At 47.7% G+C, this 18,619-nt stretch overlaps 1 protein-coding gene across 1 annotated transcript in view; it reads left to right on the top strand.

Annotated features, from left to right (window-relative positions):
* The first annotated feature begins 932 nt into the window (after positions 1-932).
* spx (spexin hormone) overlaps positions 933-18,619 on the top strand; it is a 42,306-nt gene continuing 24,619 nt past the window's right edge. Inside the window, exons 1-2 of the mRNA XM_086010021.1 lie at positions 933-994; positions 1,835-1,917. Of these exons, the coding sequence (XP_085866147.1) occupies positions 1,903-1,917 (15 nt within the window). The 5' untranslated portion in view covers positions 933-994; positions 1,835-1,902. The remainder of the gene's footprint in view (positions 995-1,834; positions 1,918-18,619) is intronic.

Genomic DNA, 18,619 nt, shown 5'->3' with positions numbered 1-18,619 from the left:
CACCACCAAACGCATCTTCCCCTCACCTCCCCTTTCAGCATTCCGAAGGGACCGCTACCTCCACGACACCCTAGTCCACTCCTCAATCACCCCCAACAGCCCTTCCCCTTCGCCCGGCACCTTCCCGTGCAAGCGAAGGAGATGCAACACCTGCCCTTTTACTTCCTCCCTTCCCACTGTCCAGGGCCCCAAACACCCCTTTCAGGTGAAACAGCGATTTACTTGTACTTGTTGCAATTTAGTATACTGTATTCGCTGCTCACGATGCAGTCTCCTCTACATTGGGGAGACCAAACGCAGATTGGGCGACCGCTTTGCAAAGCACCTCTGTTCAGTCCATAAGGGTGACCCCGAGCTTCCCGTCGCCTGTCACTTTAATTCTCCGCTTCACTTCCACTTTGATCTCTCTGATCTCTCTGTCCTCGGCCTCTTGCACTGTTCCAATGAAGCTCAACGTAAGCTCGAGGAACAGCACCTCATTGTTCAATTAGGCACTTTACAGCCTTCTGGACTCAACATTGAGTTCAACAATTTCAGACTATAACCCCTGCCCCCATTTTTCAGGCTGTGTGATTCTGCCATCCCCATTTGCAACATTTAATCTTTCTTGCCTCCTACCCTAGCACAGAATGTTCCTTCAGATCCTCCCCTCCCCCGCCCCCCTCCCTGCCTCTGCACCTGCCTAAAATCTGTTACATCTCTTGCCTTTTCCAGTTCTGAAGAAGGGTCCCAGACTTGAAACATTGGCCCAGTAATTCCTGTCACAACGCGTGAGTAAGGACGGGGTACTCACACGTGTGCCCGGAGGAATTGCCGGTTTTCAGCATGCACAGCGCATGCGCTGAAAACCGGCATTTCCTGTCCTCTGACCCAAGGGGTTAAGAGGCAGAACGCGTGCGACTGCAGAGGCAGTGCGTGCGCAGTGAAATTCCTTTTTTTTTCAGAGTTGCCCGAGTGTAAAGGCCTCCGGTTTTTACGCGTGGAAAAACCAGACGTAAGTATTTAGTTTTATAGGTAAGTAGGCTTTGAGTACAATTTAGAATTTTTTTCCCCACAGGTTTATTATTTTTAAAGAATTTACAGTAAGGTAAGTTTAGTTTTAGACCCAATTTTTTAAAAATTTATTTTTTTCAAAAAATACATTAATTATTTAAAACATTTTTAAAAACTTATTTATAGTTAATATAATCAGTGGGATGTTTCTTAAAATTTTATTTAAAGTTTAGGTAGTGTTTTGGCAGCCCATACTTTTCATGAGTTTGACAGTTCTTACTCTCAAACTCATGAATGAGTTTCCCCTCCCCTGATTGGTTGCAGAGTGCTCACCTGATCCCAGCCGGCACATCACACTAACTACGCCACTGGATCAGGTAAGCACATCGCGCCGACATCGGAACCGGGCCAGTGACAGGAAATGCAAGCAGGCCCGGGCTTCAGATGTCGGCGCGCAGGGTGAGTGCACATCGGGGGCTTGCAAGCTCCCGATCCTAATTTCAGGGCCATTAACTCTATTTCTCTCTCCACGGATGTTGCCTGGCCTGCTGAGTGCTTCCAGCATTTTCGGTTGTTATTTCAGATTTCCAGCATCCACAGTATTTTGCTACTGTATCAATTAGAATACTTTCCTCATCTGTAATTATCTTGTGACAGTCATGGTGGTCCATGGAAATATTAGCTAGCTAGACTTGCAGGCTGAGCAGAATAGCTTGAATGTAAGTGGGTAACTTACGTGAGAGATGATGAATCAAGGTAGAAAATGCAGGTTAAGTGTTGTAGTCATTTTCATTCACTTCACTTTTATTCATTTTATTATTCTAACTGAATCATGAAACAGCCGTTGCAAACTTGGTTCAAGCGAAGCAGGATTTCCCCGGGAATTAAAAGTTTAGCATTGATGCTACCATGCATGACGCTGCAGTGAGTAAGCTATATTATTCACAACATAACCTTATGTTTAGCATATTTTAAAACCTTTTGTGTTCTCCTGGCATATTCAGTAAGCATTACTGACAGTTCTCTTATATATACAAAAAGGTCAAGCGTGGTTCTGCTTTAGGGGAACATCTCCGGTTACTTTAATAGAGGTTGGCATTTTGATTTTTGTTCATTGCATTCACTCACCCCCACAAAATACACGATTATAGCCATAATACAAAATTGGGCATGTCTTTTCATCAATGATCAGCTGTTTCATCAATGACCTTCCCTCCATCATAAGGTCAGAAGTGGGGATGTTCGCTGATGATTGCACACTGTTCAGCACCATTCGAGACTCGTCAGATACTGACGCAGTCCGTGTCCATATGCAGCAAGACCTGGACAACATTCAGACTTGAGCTGACAAGTGGCAAGTAACATTCGCACCACACAAGTGCCAAGCAATGACCATCTCCAACAAGCGAGACTCTAACCATCTCCCCTTGACATTCAATGGCATTACCATCGCTGAATCCCCCACTATCAACATCCTGGGGGTTACCATTGATCAGAAACTTAACTGGACCAGCCATATAAATACTGTGGCTACAAGAGCAGGCCAGAGGCTGGGAATTCTGTGGCGAGTGTCTCACCTGACTCCCCAAAGCCTTTCCACCATCTACAAGGCACAAGTCAGGAGTGTGATGGAATACTCTCCACTTGCCTGGATGAGTGCAGCTCCAACAACACTCAAGAAGCTCGACACCATTCAGGATAAAGCAGCCCGCTTGATTGGCACTCCATCCACCACCTTCAACATTCACTCCCTCCACCACCGGCACACTGTGGCTGCAGTGTGTACCATCTACAAGATGCACTGCAGCAACTCGCCAACGCTCCTTCAACAGCACCTTCCAAACCCGCGATCTCTACCACTTAGAAGGACAAGGGCAGCAGACGCATGGGAACATCACCACCTACAAGTTCCCCTCCAAGCCACACACCATCCTGACTTGGACCTGTATCGCCGTTCCTTCACTGTCGCTGGGCCAAAATCCTGGAACTCCCTTCCTAACAGCATTGTGGGTGTACCTACACCATATGGACTGCAGCGGTTCAAGAAGGCGGCTCACCGCCATCTTCTCAAGGGCAATTAGGGATGGGCATTAAATGCAGGCCTAGCCAGCGACGCCCACATCCCATCAATTAATAAAAAAAAATAAAAAAAATTCTTGACCTGTGCAGTGACCCGTTGAAAACCATTTTGTATCCTAGTTCATTATTTTAGACCAGAATCTTCCTGCGCCCAATAAAGGAAAGTTTCATCTGTCGTTTATTGATATAATATGGATATTCTAAATGCACAATTTGTGTAGGAGTTTGAGTATGAAATTACAGAAGATTTGGTGATGGGTTACAATAGTATTGGCCTGGATTTTGCTCTCAGCGGTGAAGGAACCGTTTGCCATTCACATCGCTGACAGCTACCCAAAGACTTTTTGCAGGTTTGTCAGCAGAGATTTCCTCTAGTCAGGTGTCTGTTTCAGCACGGCGCCTTCTACAGGGTACCGCTGGCATTTGTGAGCAGGACAAGCAAGAGCGAGGCTCTTCAGCCAGTCCGACTGAAGAATCCTCACTGAAACACGCAGGGCTCGATTTTTACTGAGCCGTGGAGTCGGGATTGGAGGCGTGCGGGGGGTTAATATCCTCAGAACTGGTCTTGGTAGATGCATTCACCTTCTCCATAGATGGAAGATCAAAGCATCTCCATCATGTGATTGTGGAGCTCCTAATCAGACCCTGGAGCACATCATTGTGCACTGCCCTCAGAGGAAATTCGCAAGCAGCCTATATCTTATATCTGCCCTTCTGGGTGCCAGAGTACACATGGAAGCGTGGAGTTGAGAAGATGGATCGTTGTTCTGCAGGGTGTGGTAAACCACTGTTGTTAGTATTGTTGTTCACTGTTGTTCACTCTTGCACATTGTTGTACTTGTCTGTGCATGCCTCAGCTGACTCCGCCCCTGGCTCCACCCTCATGGCCGGGTATAAAGGTGACTGCTCGGCAGCCCCCTGCCCTTTTGGATACCAGGCAATCACAAGAGGCATGCTCTGTTCTTTGGTAATAAAAGCCTGTCTGTTACTCTCTCTCAACTTCCAGTCTTTTGTAGTAATTGATAGCGCATCAATTTTATTACCAAAGTTAAATGTTGGCTCCGAATGCTGATCAAACGATGGCGCAAAACGCTGAGCAGCAGGCGCTGCTGCGAGCCCTCAGACCAACATGCCTGGACCTAGACCCACAAGAAGCGGGTTCATCGACTAAATTCACACAATGGCTGCGTTGCTTTGAGGCGTATCTGGAAGCCTCAACCGTGACTCTCGATGAAAATAAACTGAAAATCCTGGCCTCGAAGGTGAGCCACCAAGTCTATACTTTAATCCAAGATGCGACGACCTACGCGGCGGCTATCGACCTACTGAAAGGGCAGTATGCACGCCCGGTTAACACGGTCTATGCCAGGCACCTTTTAAGATCTCGCAGACAGCAGCCCGGGGAATCGGTGGAGGCCTTCCTACGGGCACTGCGGGTACTCGGACGCGGCTGCGACTGCAAGGAAGTATCGGCCGCGGCACATGCGGAGGGACTGATACGAGACGCTTTCGTTGCGGGTCTAAGGTCCGACTACTCCCGGCAGAGGCTGCTGGAGAAGGGTGAAATAGACCTGACAAAGGCAGTGTCCCTCACGCTCTCGCTCGACGCGGCCCACAGAAATATGGACGCTTTCTCCCCTAATCGCCCCGCGCCGTGGACGCCGCAATCTTGGGCCATGGGACCGCCACCTCCGACTGCTGCCGCGATGTCCAAGGCACAAAAATGCTATTTTTGTGGCCAAGCTAAACACCCTAGAGCACGCTGCCCCGCGAAGAATGCTACCTGCTCCGGCTGCAGGAAGAAAGGTCACTACGTTAGCGCCTGCAAACGGAAGACCGCTAACGCCAGCAGCGCCGCGTGCGAACCGTGGGCGCAGCCATCTTGTCCGCCATCTTGGGCTCCCCCAGCCGCGTGGGGATTGGGACCGTGGGCGCCGCCATTTTGTCCGCCATCTTGGATGCCTCCGACTTCGGTTACGGGGGACCCGGACTCCACCACCGCCTCATCGGACGACCGCATCGACGCGCTTGAACATACGCTGGCTTCCGTGACGCTGGATCAATCTCTCCCGCATCAACAGTCCAGGTCCATGATGGACATTACGGTAAACGGCCGCGCCACTACCTGCCTTTTTGACAGCGGGAGCACGGAGAGTTTTATACACCCCGGCACGGTGCGCAGTTACTCTCTCCCGGTCCTGCCGACGCGTCATCGCATCTCTATGGCTTCCAAAGCCCAGTCATCGGACGTCAGTGGCTACTGTATGGTGACTCTTTCAGTGCGGGGTACTGAATACAAAAATTTTAAACTTCTGGTCCTGCCCCATCTCTGCGCTGCCGTCCTACTGGGGTTGGATTTTCAGTGCCACCTTAAGAGTGTCACTTTAGCGTACGGTGGACCCCTCCCCCCCTCACAATCTGCAGCCAACAGTTTTTAAATCGCCCGCCGCGCGCCATTTGCAGCCTCTCCACCCTTAAAGTCTCCCCCCCCTCCTTGTTCGCTAACCTCACCCGCGACTGTAAGCCCATCGCTACCAAAAGTAGGCGTTACAGTGCCGGGGATAGGGGTTTCATTAAATCCGAGGTAGCGAGACTCCTGAAGGAAGGGATTATCGAGAGCAGCAATAGCCCATGGCGAGCACAAGTGGTGGTGGTGAAGGCTGGCGGCAAACAGCGCCTAGTTATTGACTACAGCCAGATGATCAACCGCTACACCCAGCTGGATGCATATCCACTCCCCCACATATCTGACATGGTCAATCAGATAGCACAATACCGGGTGTTCTCGACGATTGATCTGAAGTCGGCATACCACCAGCTCCCCATCAGGGCTGAGGACCGCCAATACACAGCTTTTGAAGCTGACGGTCGGCTCTATCACTTTCTCAGAGTTCCCTTCGGCGTCACCAACGGAGTTTCTGTCTTCCAACGGGAGATGGACCGGATGGTTGACCAGAACGCGCTCCAGGCCACTTTCCCATATCTAGACAATGTCACCATCTGCGGCCACGACCAGCAGGACCACGACGTTAACCTAGAGAAATTCCTCCGGACGGCCCAGCGGCTGAATCTCACATACAACAAAGACAAATATATGTTTCGTACTACGCGCCTTGCTATTCTTGGCTGCATAGTGGAGAACGGAGTCATCGGCCCAGACCCCGATAGAATGCGCCCCCTTATGGAGCTCCCCCTCCCCCACTGCCAGAAAGCACTGAAGAGATGCCTGGGGTTTTTCTCTTACTATGTTCAGTGGGTGCCCAACTATGCGGATAAAGCCCGACCCCTCATCAAGTCCGCCTCCTTCCCCCTGACAGCAGAGGCCTGTGCAGCCTTCACTCTCATAAAAGGAGACATTGCGAAGGCCACAATGCACGCTGTGGATGAGTCCCTCCCTTTTCAAGTGGAGAGCGACGCATCCGACTTTGCCCTAGCTGCAACCCTTAACCAGGCGGGGAGACCCGTGGCCTTTTTCTCAAGGACCCTCCAGGGCCCCGAGATTCGACACTCCTCGGTCGAAAAGGAGGCCTAGGCCATTGTGGAAGCCATGCGACTTTGGCGGCATTACCTGGCCGGAAAACGATTTACCCTGCTCACTGACCAGCATTCAGTGGCTTTTATGTTCCATAATAAGCAGCGGGGCAAAATCAAGAATGACAAGATCTTAAGGTGGAGAATCGAACTCTCCACCTACAATTACGATATCTTGTACCGGCCCGGGAAACTCAATGAGCCCCCAGATGCCCTATCACGTGGTACGTGAGCCAACGCGCAGGTTGATAGACTACAGACCCTCCACAATGACCTCTGCCACCCGGGGGTCACCAGGTTCTTCCATTTTATCAAATCCCGTAACCTGCCCTACTCCATGACCAGGAACTGCCAGATCTGTGCCGAGTGCAAGCCGCATTTTTATAGGCCAGACAGAGCGAGCCTGATCAAAGCCACGTGCCCCTTCGAGCGGCTGAGCATCGATTTTAAAGGGCCCCTCCCCTCCTCTGACCGCAATGTGTACTTCCTCAATATAATTGATGAGTACTCCCGTTTCCCGTTTGCCATCCCTTGCTCAGACATGACCAGTACCACGGTCATTAAATGTCTGAATGACCTCTTCGCCTTGTTCGGTTTCCCTAGCTATATCCATAGCGACAGGGGCTCATCCTTTATGAGCGACGAACTTCGGCAGTACCTGCTCGCGAGAGGCATTGCTACAAGCAGGACCACCAGCTACAACCCCCGGGGGAGCGGCCAGGTGGAAAGGGAGAATGCGACGGTCTGGAAGGCAGTCCTTTTAAACTTAAAATCTAAGGGCCTTCCGACCTCCCGCTGGCAGGAGGTCCTCCCTGCGGCGCTTCATTCCATTCGGTCGCTGCTCTGTACAGCCACCAAAGCCACTCCTCACGAGAGAATGTTCTCCTTCCCCAGGAAGTCCACGTCGGGGATTTCGCTACCAACATGGCTGACTTCTCCAGGACCCGTCCTACTGCGGAAGCACGTGAGGACCCATAAGGCGGACCCCCTGGTCGAGAGGGTGAGCCTCCTCCACGCCAACCCGCAGTATGCTTACGTGGTGTACCCGGACGGGCGGGAGGACACAGTCTCCATTCGAGACCTCGCACCTGCGGGTGCTCCTGAAACACCCTCTTCGCCATCCACCGCTACTCATGCCTACCCCCAGGACACAGTCCCCGCATGAGACCTCGCACCTTCGGGTGCCTCTGAGAGACCACCATCGCTACCTCCCATTACCCGCGCTCCGACCCCTGTAGACGGCATGCAGCAGCCCCAGGGCCCGCCACCGGCTACACCTCCTCTGAATGAGACACCGGGTTCAACGTTGGATGCTGCACCATCACCGCTGCTGCTGCAATGCTCAGGACGGCTTACAAGGCCTCCTGATAGACTTCAGTACACGAACTTTTAGTGCACTTCACCCCGCCGGACTTGATTCTAAACAAGGGGTGAATGTGGTAAACCACTGTTGTTAGTATTGTTGTTCACTGTTGTTCACTCTTACACATTGTTGTACTTGTCTGTGCATGCCTCAGCTGACTCCGCCCCTGGCTCCACCCTCATGGCCGGGTATAAAGGTGACTGCTCGGCAGCCCCCTGCCCTTTTGGATACCAGGCAATCACAAGAGGCATGCTCTGTTCTTTGGTAATAAAAGCCTGTTTGTTACTCTCTCTCAACTTCCAGTCTTTTGTAGTAATTGATAGCGCATCACAGGGTAAAATGGTGGAGAGCTTGAAAAGCAGTCCATGCTTCAATACTGTGCCATATGCCACTGACAGGTCCACGTGTGCTACGGCGGTCTTGAGCTGGCGCTGGAAGCCTGCTTCGATGTATGTTGTTAGAGTTACCACTTGGTCGCAGCAGTTACGGCTGCTCCGGAAGCCCGCTTGCTCCTTAGGAATGGTTGGCTTGATGATGGGGGCTAGTCTGTGGAGTAGTTGCCTCTCCAGCACTTTATAACAAGTGCAAAGTAAGGAGATCGGGCGGCAGCTGGAGGCTTCACAAGCATTCCTCCCCTGCTTCAGGAAGGCAATTATTTTAGTCTCCCTCCAAATAGATGGAATTTTACTGGTTGCCAGTACCTCAGAAGAAGGAGGTTAACCATCTCTTCGCTTTGGGTCCCAGTGCTTTTAGGAATTCTGGGTAAACACCATCTGGACCAGGAGCTTTTCCAGATTTGGTTGTCGACAGGGCTGCGTTTAGTTCATCCAAGGTGAATGGATCAGACATAGTTGACGATCTTGGTGCCGCCATTACGTTTGTTGAAAGCTGCCGCTTCACCTGGCGTTGAGATTCTTTGTCCACTGGAGCCTTTGATGTTTGTGTCAGTGGGATACAATGGCCTCCACTCTGATGGTCATCCTGTGTTTATAGGCGGGGTTTGTCCCGCCAAGTTGACGGAGCAGGGCTCATGCTTTCCCACTGGAGTGAGTGAAGTTAGTCTTCTCCACAAGGCTCCTCCACCTTTCATGTCTCGCTGAGTTCAAGGACTCCAGCGTTGCAGTGGCTGTGGCTGGGTCTTGTTCAGCGAATACCCTCGCTTCATCTGTCCAACAAGGAATATATGTCTTTCTAAACCCCCGAGGTATACTGCGTTTTGTGACAGCTTTAATCATTCCTATAAATCTGTTAAAGGCATTGGTGGTTGGTAGAATCCACCTGATGTTGGTGCCTGTTATGTATTGTGTGTTCTATTGTGTGTTCTCCTCCCACCTGTGGTGGCGCTGTCACAGGAGATAAATGGTTGGGTATTCTCTCGGTTAAGTTTAGCTCTCTTTGTTCGGAACTTGCCAGAACTTCCTTTCCTTCCAATAAAGCACTTCATGTTTGAATCTCTGAGTTCTGAGTCCTAAATTGTGTCTAGGTAGAAAGGTACCGACACAACAAGTGGCAACGAGGAGCGGATGAATCTGCGTACGTTACGGGTGCAGTGAGTAAACAGAAAATTTAATTTGAAATGTGAGATGGCTACTATATTAGGAAACATCGGTGATTTTGATGAAAATGTGGAGCAATGGAGCGCATATACGGAACGTTTTGACTATTTTGTATTGGCGAATGCGGTGGCAAATGAAAAGGTCGTGCCTACCTTTTTGAGTGTAATCGGGCCGAAGACTTTCAATTTACTTCGCAGCCTCGTGCAGCCAGGTAAGCCAGGAACGAAAACATATAAGCAACTAGTGGAAATTCTTGGAGCACATTTTTCACCAAAACCTCTGGTTATTGCTGAGAGATTTAGATTTCACAAACGGAATCAAGAGGAGGGGGAATCAGTGACGATGCTTATTGCTGCTTTAAAAAGGTTGTCGGAACACTGCCAGTTCAAGGAGGTGCTGAATGACACCATTAGAGACAGACTTGTGAGTGGTCTGCAAAATGCAGCCACACTGAAGCGCCTTCTTACTGAGGACAACCTTACTCTTGAAAAGGCCATTGAAGTTAGTGTCTCCATGGAGATGGCGGAAAAGGAGGCTCACCAGTTGAGTTCAACAGGGAGAGTTCACAAGGTGTCGTCTGAGCCTAAAGGTGCGCGGAACGGCACATGTTACCGTTGTGGGGAAAACGGGCCATCACGCTAATGACTGCTGGTGTACGGAGCTGGAATGCCGAAATTGTGGCAAAAAGGGTCACATTGAACGCGCCTGTAGAGGTAAAAAAAAGAACAGACAGAGCTGGGAAGCATGGAAGCAAAATGTCTGTATTTGGACAAGAGAGGAAAAAGAGTGTTCATTCAGTGCAGTATGATGGAACAAGCAAAACAGAGGGGAGCGACACCTCTGAGGAGGAAGAGGTGCATATACTGACGGTTGCAGGTGGTTCAAATGGCTACTGGGTGTCACCACTGGTGGAGGGACAATCAGTGCGGATGGAGGTGGACACAGGCGCGGCTGTGTCCCTTGTTTCAGACACTGTCTACAACAAAATGCTAAAGCATCTTACCCTTCAGCCAACAAACATTGTGCTAAAGACGTATACCGGCGAACCTGTGGCCATGAGAGGCGTCATTGAGGTGACAGTTAAATTGAATGGACAAACTGCAAAACTGCCACCATATGTGGTAAAGGGAAATTACCCATTGCTACTGGGACCTGCGTGGCTAGAGAAAATCACGCTGGACTGGCCTGCAGTCCGCATGATGTCAAAAGGGGAGTCAGGTCTGACTGCAGTGTTAAACAAACATGCAGAACTCTTCAATGGGGAACTTGGGAGCATGAAAAAGATCAGCGTGAGACTGGACATTAAACCTGACAGCAAGCCAAAGTCTCAAAAATCCCGACCTGTACCCTATGCAATTAGGCCAAAAGTTGAGGCTAACTTGGAGGCCTTAGTCGAGAATGGAGTCCTGGAGCCTGTGAGCGTGAGCAAATTGGCCACACCCATTGTTCCTGTCCTGAAAAAGGATGGATCTGTTCGAATCTGCGGGGATTTTAAAGTCAAATCAAATCAAATCAAATCAACTTTTATTGTCATTGTTAGTGCACAAGTGCAGTACAACGAAATGTAGGCTTGCGGCTCCCGAGAGTGTACATTTAGATTAAGACATTTAAACATTCAACATACATTTGGCTTGTAATACATTAGTATAAACATAACCATAATAAAGTGCATTGGCAGATGTGCAGGCTTTAGAGTTTATTTGTGGAGTTCAGTAGGATGACAGCCCTGGGAAAGAAGCTGTTCCTAAATCTGGTCGTTTGGGTGCGAATGCATCTGTAGCGTCGCCCAGATGGCAGGAGGGTGAACAGACTGTGGCTGGGGTGGGTAGGGTCTTTGATGATGGACCGTGACCTCCGTAAACAGCGTTTCTGGTATATGTGCTCTATGGTCAGTAGCCGGGTGCCGGTAATGCGTTGGGCAGTTTTGACTACCCGCTGCAGGGCTTTCCGGTCATAGTAGCTACAGCTGCCATACCATACTGTGATACAGTTTGTCAGGATGCTCTCTATTGTGCAGCGGTAAAAGTTAGAGAGGATCAGGGGTGACAGGTTACATCCCTTCAGCCTCCTTAGGAAATATAGGCGCTGCTGGGCCTTCTTCACCAGAGAGGAGGTATTGAGGGACCAGGAGAGGTCTTCCGTGATGTGGACTCCGAGGAACTTAAAGCTGTCCACCCTTTCCACCACAGCCCCATTGATGTGGATGGGGGTGTGACTTCGCCTTTAGACTTCCTGAAGTCCACAATGATTTATTTGGTTTTCTTGATGTTAAGGGCCAGGTTGTTATCGGCGCTCCACTTCACGAGATGCTGGACCTCCTCCCTGTAGGCTGACTCATCGTTGTTGTTGATCTGGCCTACTACCGTGGTATCAGTGACTATTAACCCGGTGCTGTCTGTGGAACAGTACCCTCTTCCCCTCATTGATGATCTTTTTACGGGCCTGGCCGGAGGGCAAAAGTTCAGCAAAATAGACTTATGCCAGGCTTATCTACAAATGCATGTCGATGACAAATCAAAGGAGCTGCTGACAATTGTGACACACAAGAGGCTATACAGGTACTGCCGCCTTCTGTTTGGAATTAAGTCGGCCCCTGCTCTATTCCAAAGGGCAATGGATCAGATTTTGAGTGGACTGCCAGGAGTCCAGTGCTACCTGGACGACATCCTTGTCACTGGGACAAATGAGGAGGATCATCTTCTGAACTTGGATGCGACACTACAACGACTGAAAGAGTACGGACTCAGAGTTCGTAAAGACAAATGTGAATTCTTTCAGTCTTCAGTTGAGTACCTGGGGCATGTGATTGACGCTACTGGCCTGCATAAGGCGCCGCCAAAGGTCAAGGCGATCGTGGAGGCCCCAGCACCCCAGAATGTGAGCCAGTTACGTTCATTTCTGGGGCTACTTAACTACTATGGGAAGTTTATTCCAGACTTAGCAACATTGCTGAAGCTGTTACATCAGTTGCTATGTCAAGGCAAAACATGGAAATGGACTGAACTGTGCAACGAAGCTTTCGCCCAAGCAAAGAAAGCATTGCTGAATTCGGAGGTCCTGACACACTTCGACCCAAAGCTACCCGTGCAGCTAGCATGTGATGCATCACCATATGGTGTGGGAGCAGTCATATCCCACATCATGCCTTCGGGTGAAGAGAAACCTATCGCCTTCGCATCACGCACCTGAACAAGGCCGAGAGTAACTATGCACAGATCGAGCGCGAGGCCTTGGGAATCGTTTTTGGAATTCGAAAATTTCATCAGTACCTGTTTGGGAGAAGGTTCACACTCCTGACAGACCACCGTCCATTGACTTCAATCTTCGGGCCCCACACCGGAATTCCGTCTCTCGCTGCAAGCAGGATGCAAAGGTGGGCTTTACTGTTGTCAGGACACACATACGACATCAAATATCGCAAATCAGACTTGCACAGCAACGCAGACGGTCTCTCGAGGCTACCCTTGCCTGTTACTCCCCCAGAGCCTCGTCAGATAGACATCTTCTACTTTAGACAAGTGGAGGGAGCACCTGTCACTGCAGTTCAGGTGCGAAGGTACACCCGCAATCATCCAGTCCTGTCTGAGGTAATGGACGATGTCATTCGAGGGAGAGCGATAGGAGATTCTCCTAGTTTGAAACCTTACGTTTCAAAAAGAAATGAGCTCTCCGTCCAGGCAGGTTGTCTTCTTTGGTGACGCCATGTCATCATTCCGCCACCTCTGAGGGAACCTATACTGCAACAACTTCATACAGGCCACAGTGGGATGGTTCGGATGAAGGAAATGGCAAGAAGCTATTTCTGGTGGCCAGGTCTCGATGGGAATATTGAGGAGAAAGCCAAAACATGTTCCCCATGTCAAAGGGTCCGGAATGTTCCACAGCTGGCAACCCTACACCCCTGGGATTGGCCTGCAGAAGTGTGGCAGCGAGTACATGTGGACTTCGCCGGTCCTTTCGAAGGGAAGATGTTTATGGTGGTTGTGGACGCTCATAGCAAGTGGCCGGAGGTCGCTGTGATGAGGTCTACCACGGCAGAGAAAACAATTGAGAAACTTGGTGAGATGTTCAGCCGTTATGGTTCACCGGAACAACTCGTAAGTGACAATGGTCCACAATTTGTATCACAGGAGTTTGCAACCTTCCTGCATGTGAATGGTGTCCAACACATCAGGTCTGCACCCTATCATCCCTCTACTAACGGCCAGGCAGAAAGGTTCGTGCAAACTTTGAAAAACGCCTTGAAGGCATCGCAAGGTCAGGGCTCAATCCACCAACATCTGAACAGCTTCCTGTTGTCCTACAGGAACGAGCCGCATGCCACAACCAAAACTTCCCCCGCTTCGCTCATGATGAAGAGGCAGTTGCGGACAAGTTTTGACTTACTCAAACCTCCAAGGGCAGAGCAGGTTGTCCATCGTCAACAACAAGCTCAAGTTGAAAAGAGAGAGAAAAGAGCCAAGGAGAGATGGTTTCATCCGGGAGAGCACGTCCTAGCTCGAAACTACAACACTGGACCGAAATGGGTTCCTGCTACGGTGATCGCACAGACGGGCCCTGTGTCTTACACTGTTGAGACTGCTGAGGACGTCGTCTGGAGAAGACACACAGATCAACTGTTGCTAGGAGCAGAGACAGCCACAGAGGCTCCAACGGCTGGTTGGCCTGAACTGTTTCCGAATGATACCGCAAACCAGCATCCTTTGCTACAGTGCTCTTCTCCAACACAGGAAGTCAAAGAGACTGTTCCACCTGTGCAAACACCTGACTTTCAACTGACACAGGCACCTTCTCCATCCAGGCCTGTGTCAATGCCTACTGCTGTGGAAGCCAGCGATGACCGCCGGTATCCTGTCAGAGAGCGGCGGCCTCCAAGACACTTGGATCTGTAGGCTTAGTGACTTACCCACAAGACTGGGGCAGAATAAACCCCAGGGTAAAGTCAGGGTTTGAGGCAGTCTACCTCTACCCTAGGTTAGTTGAGTGTATTGAAAGTAACTTACCTATTGAGGAATAATGTGGACCTTCCATTTAAGAGGGGAGGAAATGTTATGTATTGTGTGTTCTATTGTGTGTTCTCCTCCCACCTGTGGTGGCGCTGTCACAGGAGATAAATGGTTGGGTATTCTCTCGGTTAAGTTTAGCTCTCTTTGTTCGGAACTTGCCAGAACTTCCTTTCCTTCCAATAAAGCACTTCATGTTTGAATCTCTGAGTTCTGAGTCCTAAATTGTGTCTAGGTAGAAAGGTACCGACACAACAGTGCCAACTGACCTTTGGAAGGTTTCCCAGTCTGCTTTTTTGAAGTTCCATCGTGGTTCCGGTGTTGATGTAATGACAGGAATTTCGATTCCAATGTTGATGATTGAGGGCCTGTGTTGACTGTTGGGGAAATCGTCAAGGATGGTTCTGGAGGCGATGATTGGGTTTCCTTTGCTGTCTATAGAGAGGAAACATAGGTCTGGGTTAGATTCTCTCTGTCACCTTGACGAATGAAACGTACCTCGATCTTTGGCATCAAAAAGGAGGAATTTATTCTCTAGTGAAGCCCACTGTGCAATCACTTCTCCATCATAGTTGGTGTCTGCAGAGCCCCACATTGTGTGGTGGCTATTAAAGTCTCCTGGATGGATGGATGTTGACCCTAATTACTGCCAAACAACATTTCTGGCATTGAAAATGAATTATTACAGGTGTGGAGTCTCATTTCTTCAGGTTTTAATTGTTGTTGGAGATTTTTTTAATGTAAAATTTAAAATTTAAAACATTTTTTTACTTTTCTTTTCTGTCTCTTTTTTTCTCTCTCTCTTAATCTAATCTTTCTTTCCCTCTCTTTATCTCTCTTTCTGTACCTGATTTGACATTGAATTCACCTACTCTAATTTACACTTCCTTCTCAGTCCTTGCACTGTTAATTTCACAATCCTTCAATCTGATTGGTTAAGGAGATACACAATTGCTTGCCTTGTTCACTCAGGTCCCAGAATCCCTGTTTCCTTCATTCTGCCATTATCAGCTTGCACTTTCAGCAACGTGCCACGCAAAAAATTAAAACACCTAAACGTGCAAGGGCAATTCTATCTAATGGAAGATGCTGTTAGATTCAGTCCTACAGCAAATGTTGTTGCTTTAATAGCTATTAACAGCATCGCATCAGGCGCAGTCACTGGCTGATATCTTAGCATTCTGTGTCAGTGTTTTTAAACCATGAATGTAAATGGTGAGATAATAGGCACCATATGAGAGGTAGCAGCAAGAACATACGGGTTCAAATGGAGACCACACCATAGAGTGAAAACAGTATTTACTTGATGGGAATTTGGCTAGAGTGAGCATTCGGAGCAGAGAGTGGAGGAGTAGAGTAGTTTAATTGAAATTTAAATAGATAAAAACATAAACTTATTATAAATGTTATTTAAGTTATAGTGAGGAATGGCAACACAGGAAGGGACAGTGATGTGTGGTTCCTGCAGGATGTGGGCGTTTTGAGTAGCAGATGTTAACTCGGGAGCATACACAACTGTGGAAAGTGTCTCCAACTGAGATTACTTGAGTTGGCAACTTCAGAACTTGAGGTGGATTTGGAGACAATCTGACACATCGGGGTGGAAGAGAGGTTTCTGGAGCAAGTGTTCAGAGAGCAAATCATCTTACTGAAAGACACGGTGCTAGCAGTTGTAGAGGGCAGAGCGGTAACTATCCACAGGTCAGGGAAAGTGAGGAGGAGCACCCAGATCAAATTACCCTCTCCAAAAAGTTTGAAGCACTGGCTTCCTGGGAGGAAGATAAAGACTGGGCAGGGCCGCCAAATGGATTGCAACAGCACCGACAAACACAAGATGGCTCAAGGGGATGTGAGAGATATTAGCAATTTAGTTAGGAGTGCAGTAGTAATAGGAGGCTCGATAGTTAGAGGAGTGGATACTACTTTTGCAGTCCAGACTGAAAGTCCCGGATGTATTGTTGCCTCCCAGGTGCTTGGATGACGGGACATTTCAGAAAGACTGGAAAAGATTATGGAAAAAGAGGGAGTCACCGTGGTCCATGTGGGAGCCAACAATGTAGGAAAGGAAAGGCCTGAAGTCCTTCCAGAAGGATTTAGGACAGTATGAAGCAAATGTAGGAGTAGGACTTAAAGGGTGTTAATCTCTGAATTATTTCCCCAACCACATACAGTACTAGAATAGGAAGATTAGGGAGCCCAACACATGGCTAAAAGAGTGGTCAGGAAGTGGGTTTCATTTTTATGAGGTATTGACACCAGATCTAGGGAAGATGGGAGATGTTCCCCAAGGATGGACATTCCTTGGGGAACATTAAGGGAGCTAATGAACTGGCAAAACGGATAAATAGAGAAGTGAAGAGTCATTTAAGTCACTGGGAAGGAAGGGGGGGGTGGGGGCAAGGAAAATAAAATTGCAATCCAAAAGAGCAAGTAGAGAAGATAGAAATAAATGAGGTAAGTATACCAATAAAGAATTTAGCAAAAAGAATAGCATGCAGAAGGAATAAAGGGTGTAGAGGAGAAAAATGGAATTGACCAGTTATAAGCAGGGAAAAGACTGAGATAAAGAAATTAGGTGTTATCTTAATCCAAAAAAAATCAAGGGAAAAGAAGTAGCTTTAAATATAAACCAAAAAAAGATAAAGTGCATGTATGCTAATGCTCAGATAGTGCAAAATTACTTCAGGAAATTCGAAGCTATTTGTCACAAGAAGATCTAAATTAATTAGCATTAACAGAAACCTGGCTGCAAACTGGGCAGGACTGGGAAATAAACATATCAGGTTATAATATTTTTACGAGGGACAGAACAAGTAATAAAGGTGGAGGAGTGGCAAGATTGGTGAAGGAGTAGAGATGCTGTAGAGAGTACACATAAACTAGGTTCAGACAAAGTCAGCATAGTTAGAGAGCAAAGATAAGAAAGGAATTGTTAAATTAGTGAGGTTGTACTACAGACCCCCTAACGGTGGGAGGGAAAAGGAAATCTGTAGACAGATTAGGGATAACAATTATTGCTCTCAGAGATTTTAATTACCAACTCATTGATTGGGACGGTGGGGGGGAGTAAATGGAGAAAAGAGAATGGACTTCCTAAAAACAAGATTCCTTCCTCGAGCAGTAGGAGAGGGGTCGCCAGGCTGGTTACGAGATCAGGTAGATGAATTAAATGTGGGTGAGCACCTCAGGGCTAGTGACCACCATATGATAAAAATTTAAGATCCAAATAAAAAGGGAAAAAGTTAGTACAAAAACAAGGGAACCAGACTGCAATAGGACAGACTATAGAAATATGAGGAGTGAGCTAGCTGAGGTGAGGTAGAAAGAAAAATTGGCACACAGGACTGTAGATTAACAATTGGATATTTTTATAAAGGAGATTGCAGGATACATGCTTGCTATTTTTTAAAAAGAGACTACTTTGAGACTTCAGAATGCCGTGGATAAATAAAGGTTAGAAACAAACTGAAATTGAAGAAGAGGGCATAAAGAGACTACAGGTTTGATAAAAGTAAGAAAGATTATGAGAAAATAAGGAGAGGTTAAGAAATGGATAAAGAAAGCAAGGAGGGTGTATGAGGAGAGAATCTCATAAATTTTAAATATATCCTTTAAAAAAAATCAACTATATCCTTTAAAAAAACCTCAAATGAACACAAACCCAAACAATAACTGATAGGTGTGCTGATAAAATGAAGAAATATATTGTTTAAAGCATTTTACACAATGTAATATGTAGCTTTTTTATATAACAAACAAATTGTTGATAGTTTAAACTTAAGGTGTAAAGACACCCTAACACACATTTTTACTTTTCTGATCTACCATATAAAAAGTGCATTTTTCTCTTCAGTTTTCAAGGATTTTATTCATGCCATTTCTTTTTTATTCATAGTGAGTTTTATTTATAAATTAACTTTTGTGTTCCTACTGGAAAACCATATTGAGAAGTACTCCATTTACCAATATTCTATATATTGTTTATTTATATACAAGGGGTTACTATAGAATGACAGAAAGTGTGATTGCTTGTTTCGTTGAACAGCACTGTAGTTCCAGATTGCTTATATTTACCAATGAAAGTATCTGTAAAC

The sequence above is a fragment of the Somniosus microcephalus genome, chromosome 17 (genome assembly GCF_052327205.1).
Source record: "Somniosus microcephalus isolate GS21.2 chromosome 17, FLI_Smic_1.0, whole genome shotgun sequence".
Lineage (NCBI taxonomy): Eukaryota > Metazoa > Chordata > Chondrichthyes > Squaliformes > Somniosidae > Somniosus > Somniosus microcephalus.
This window is presented reverse-complemented; position numbering and strand designations above follow the sequence as displayed.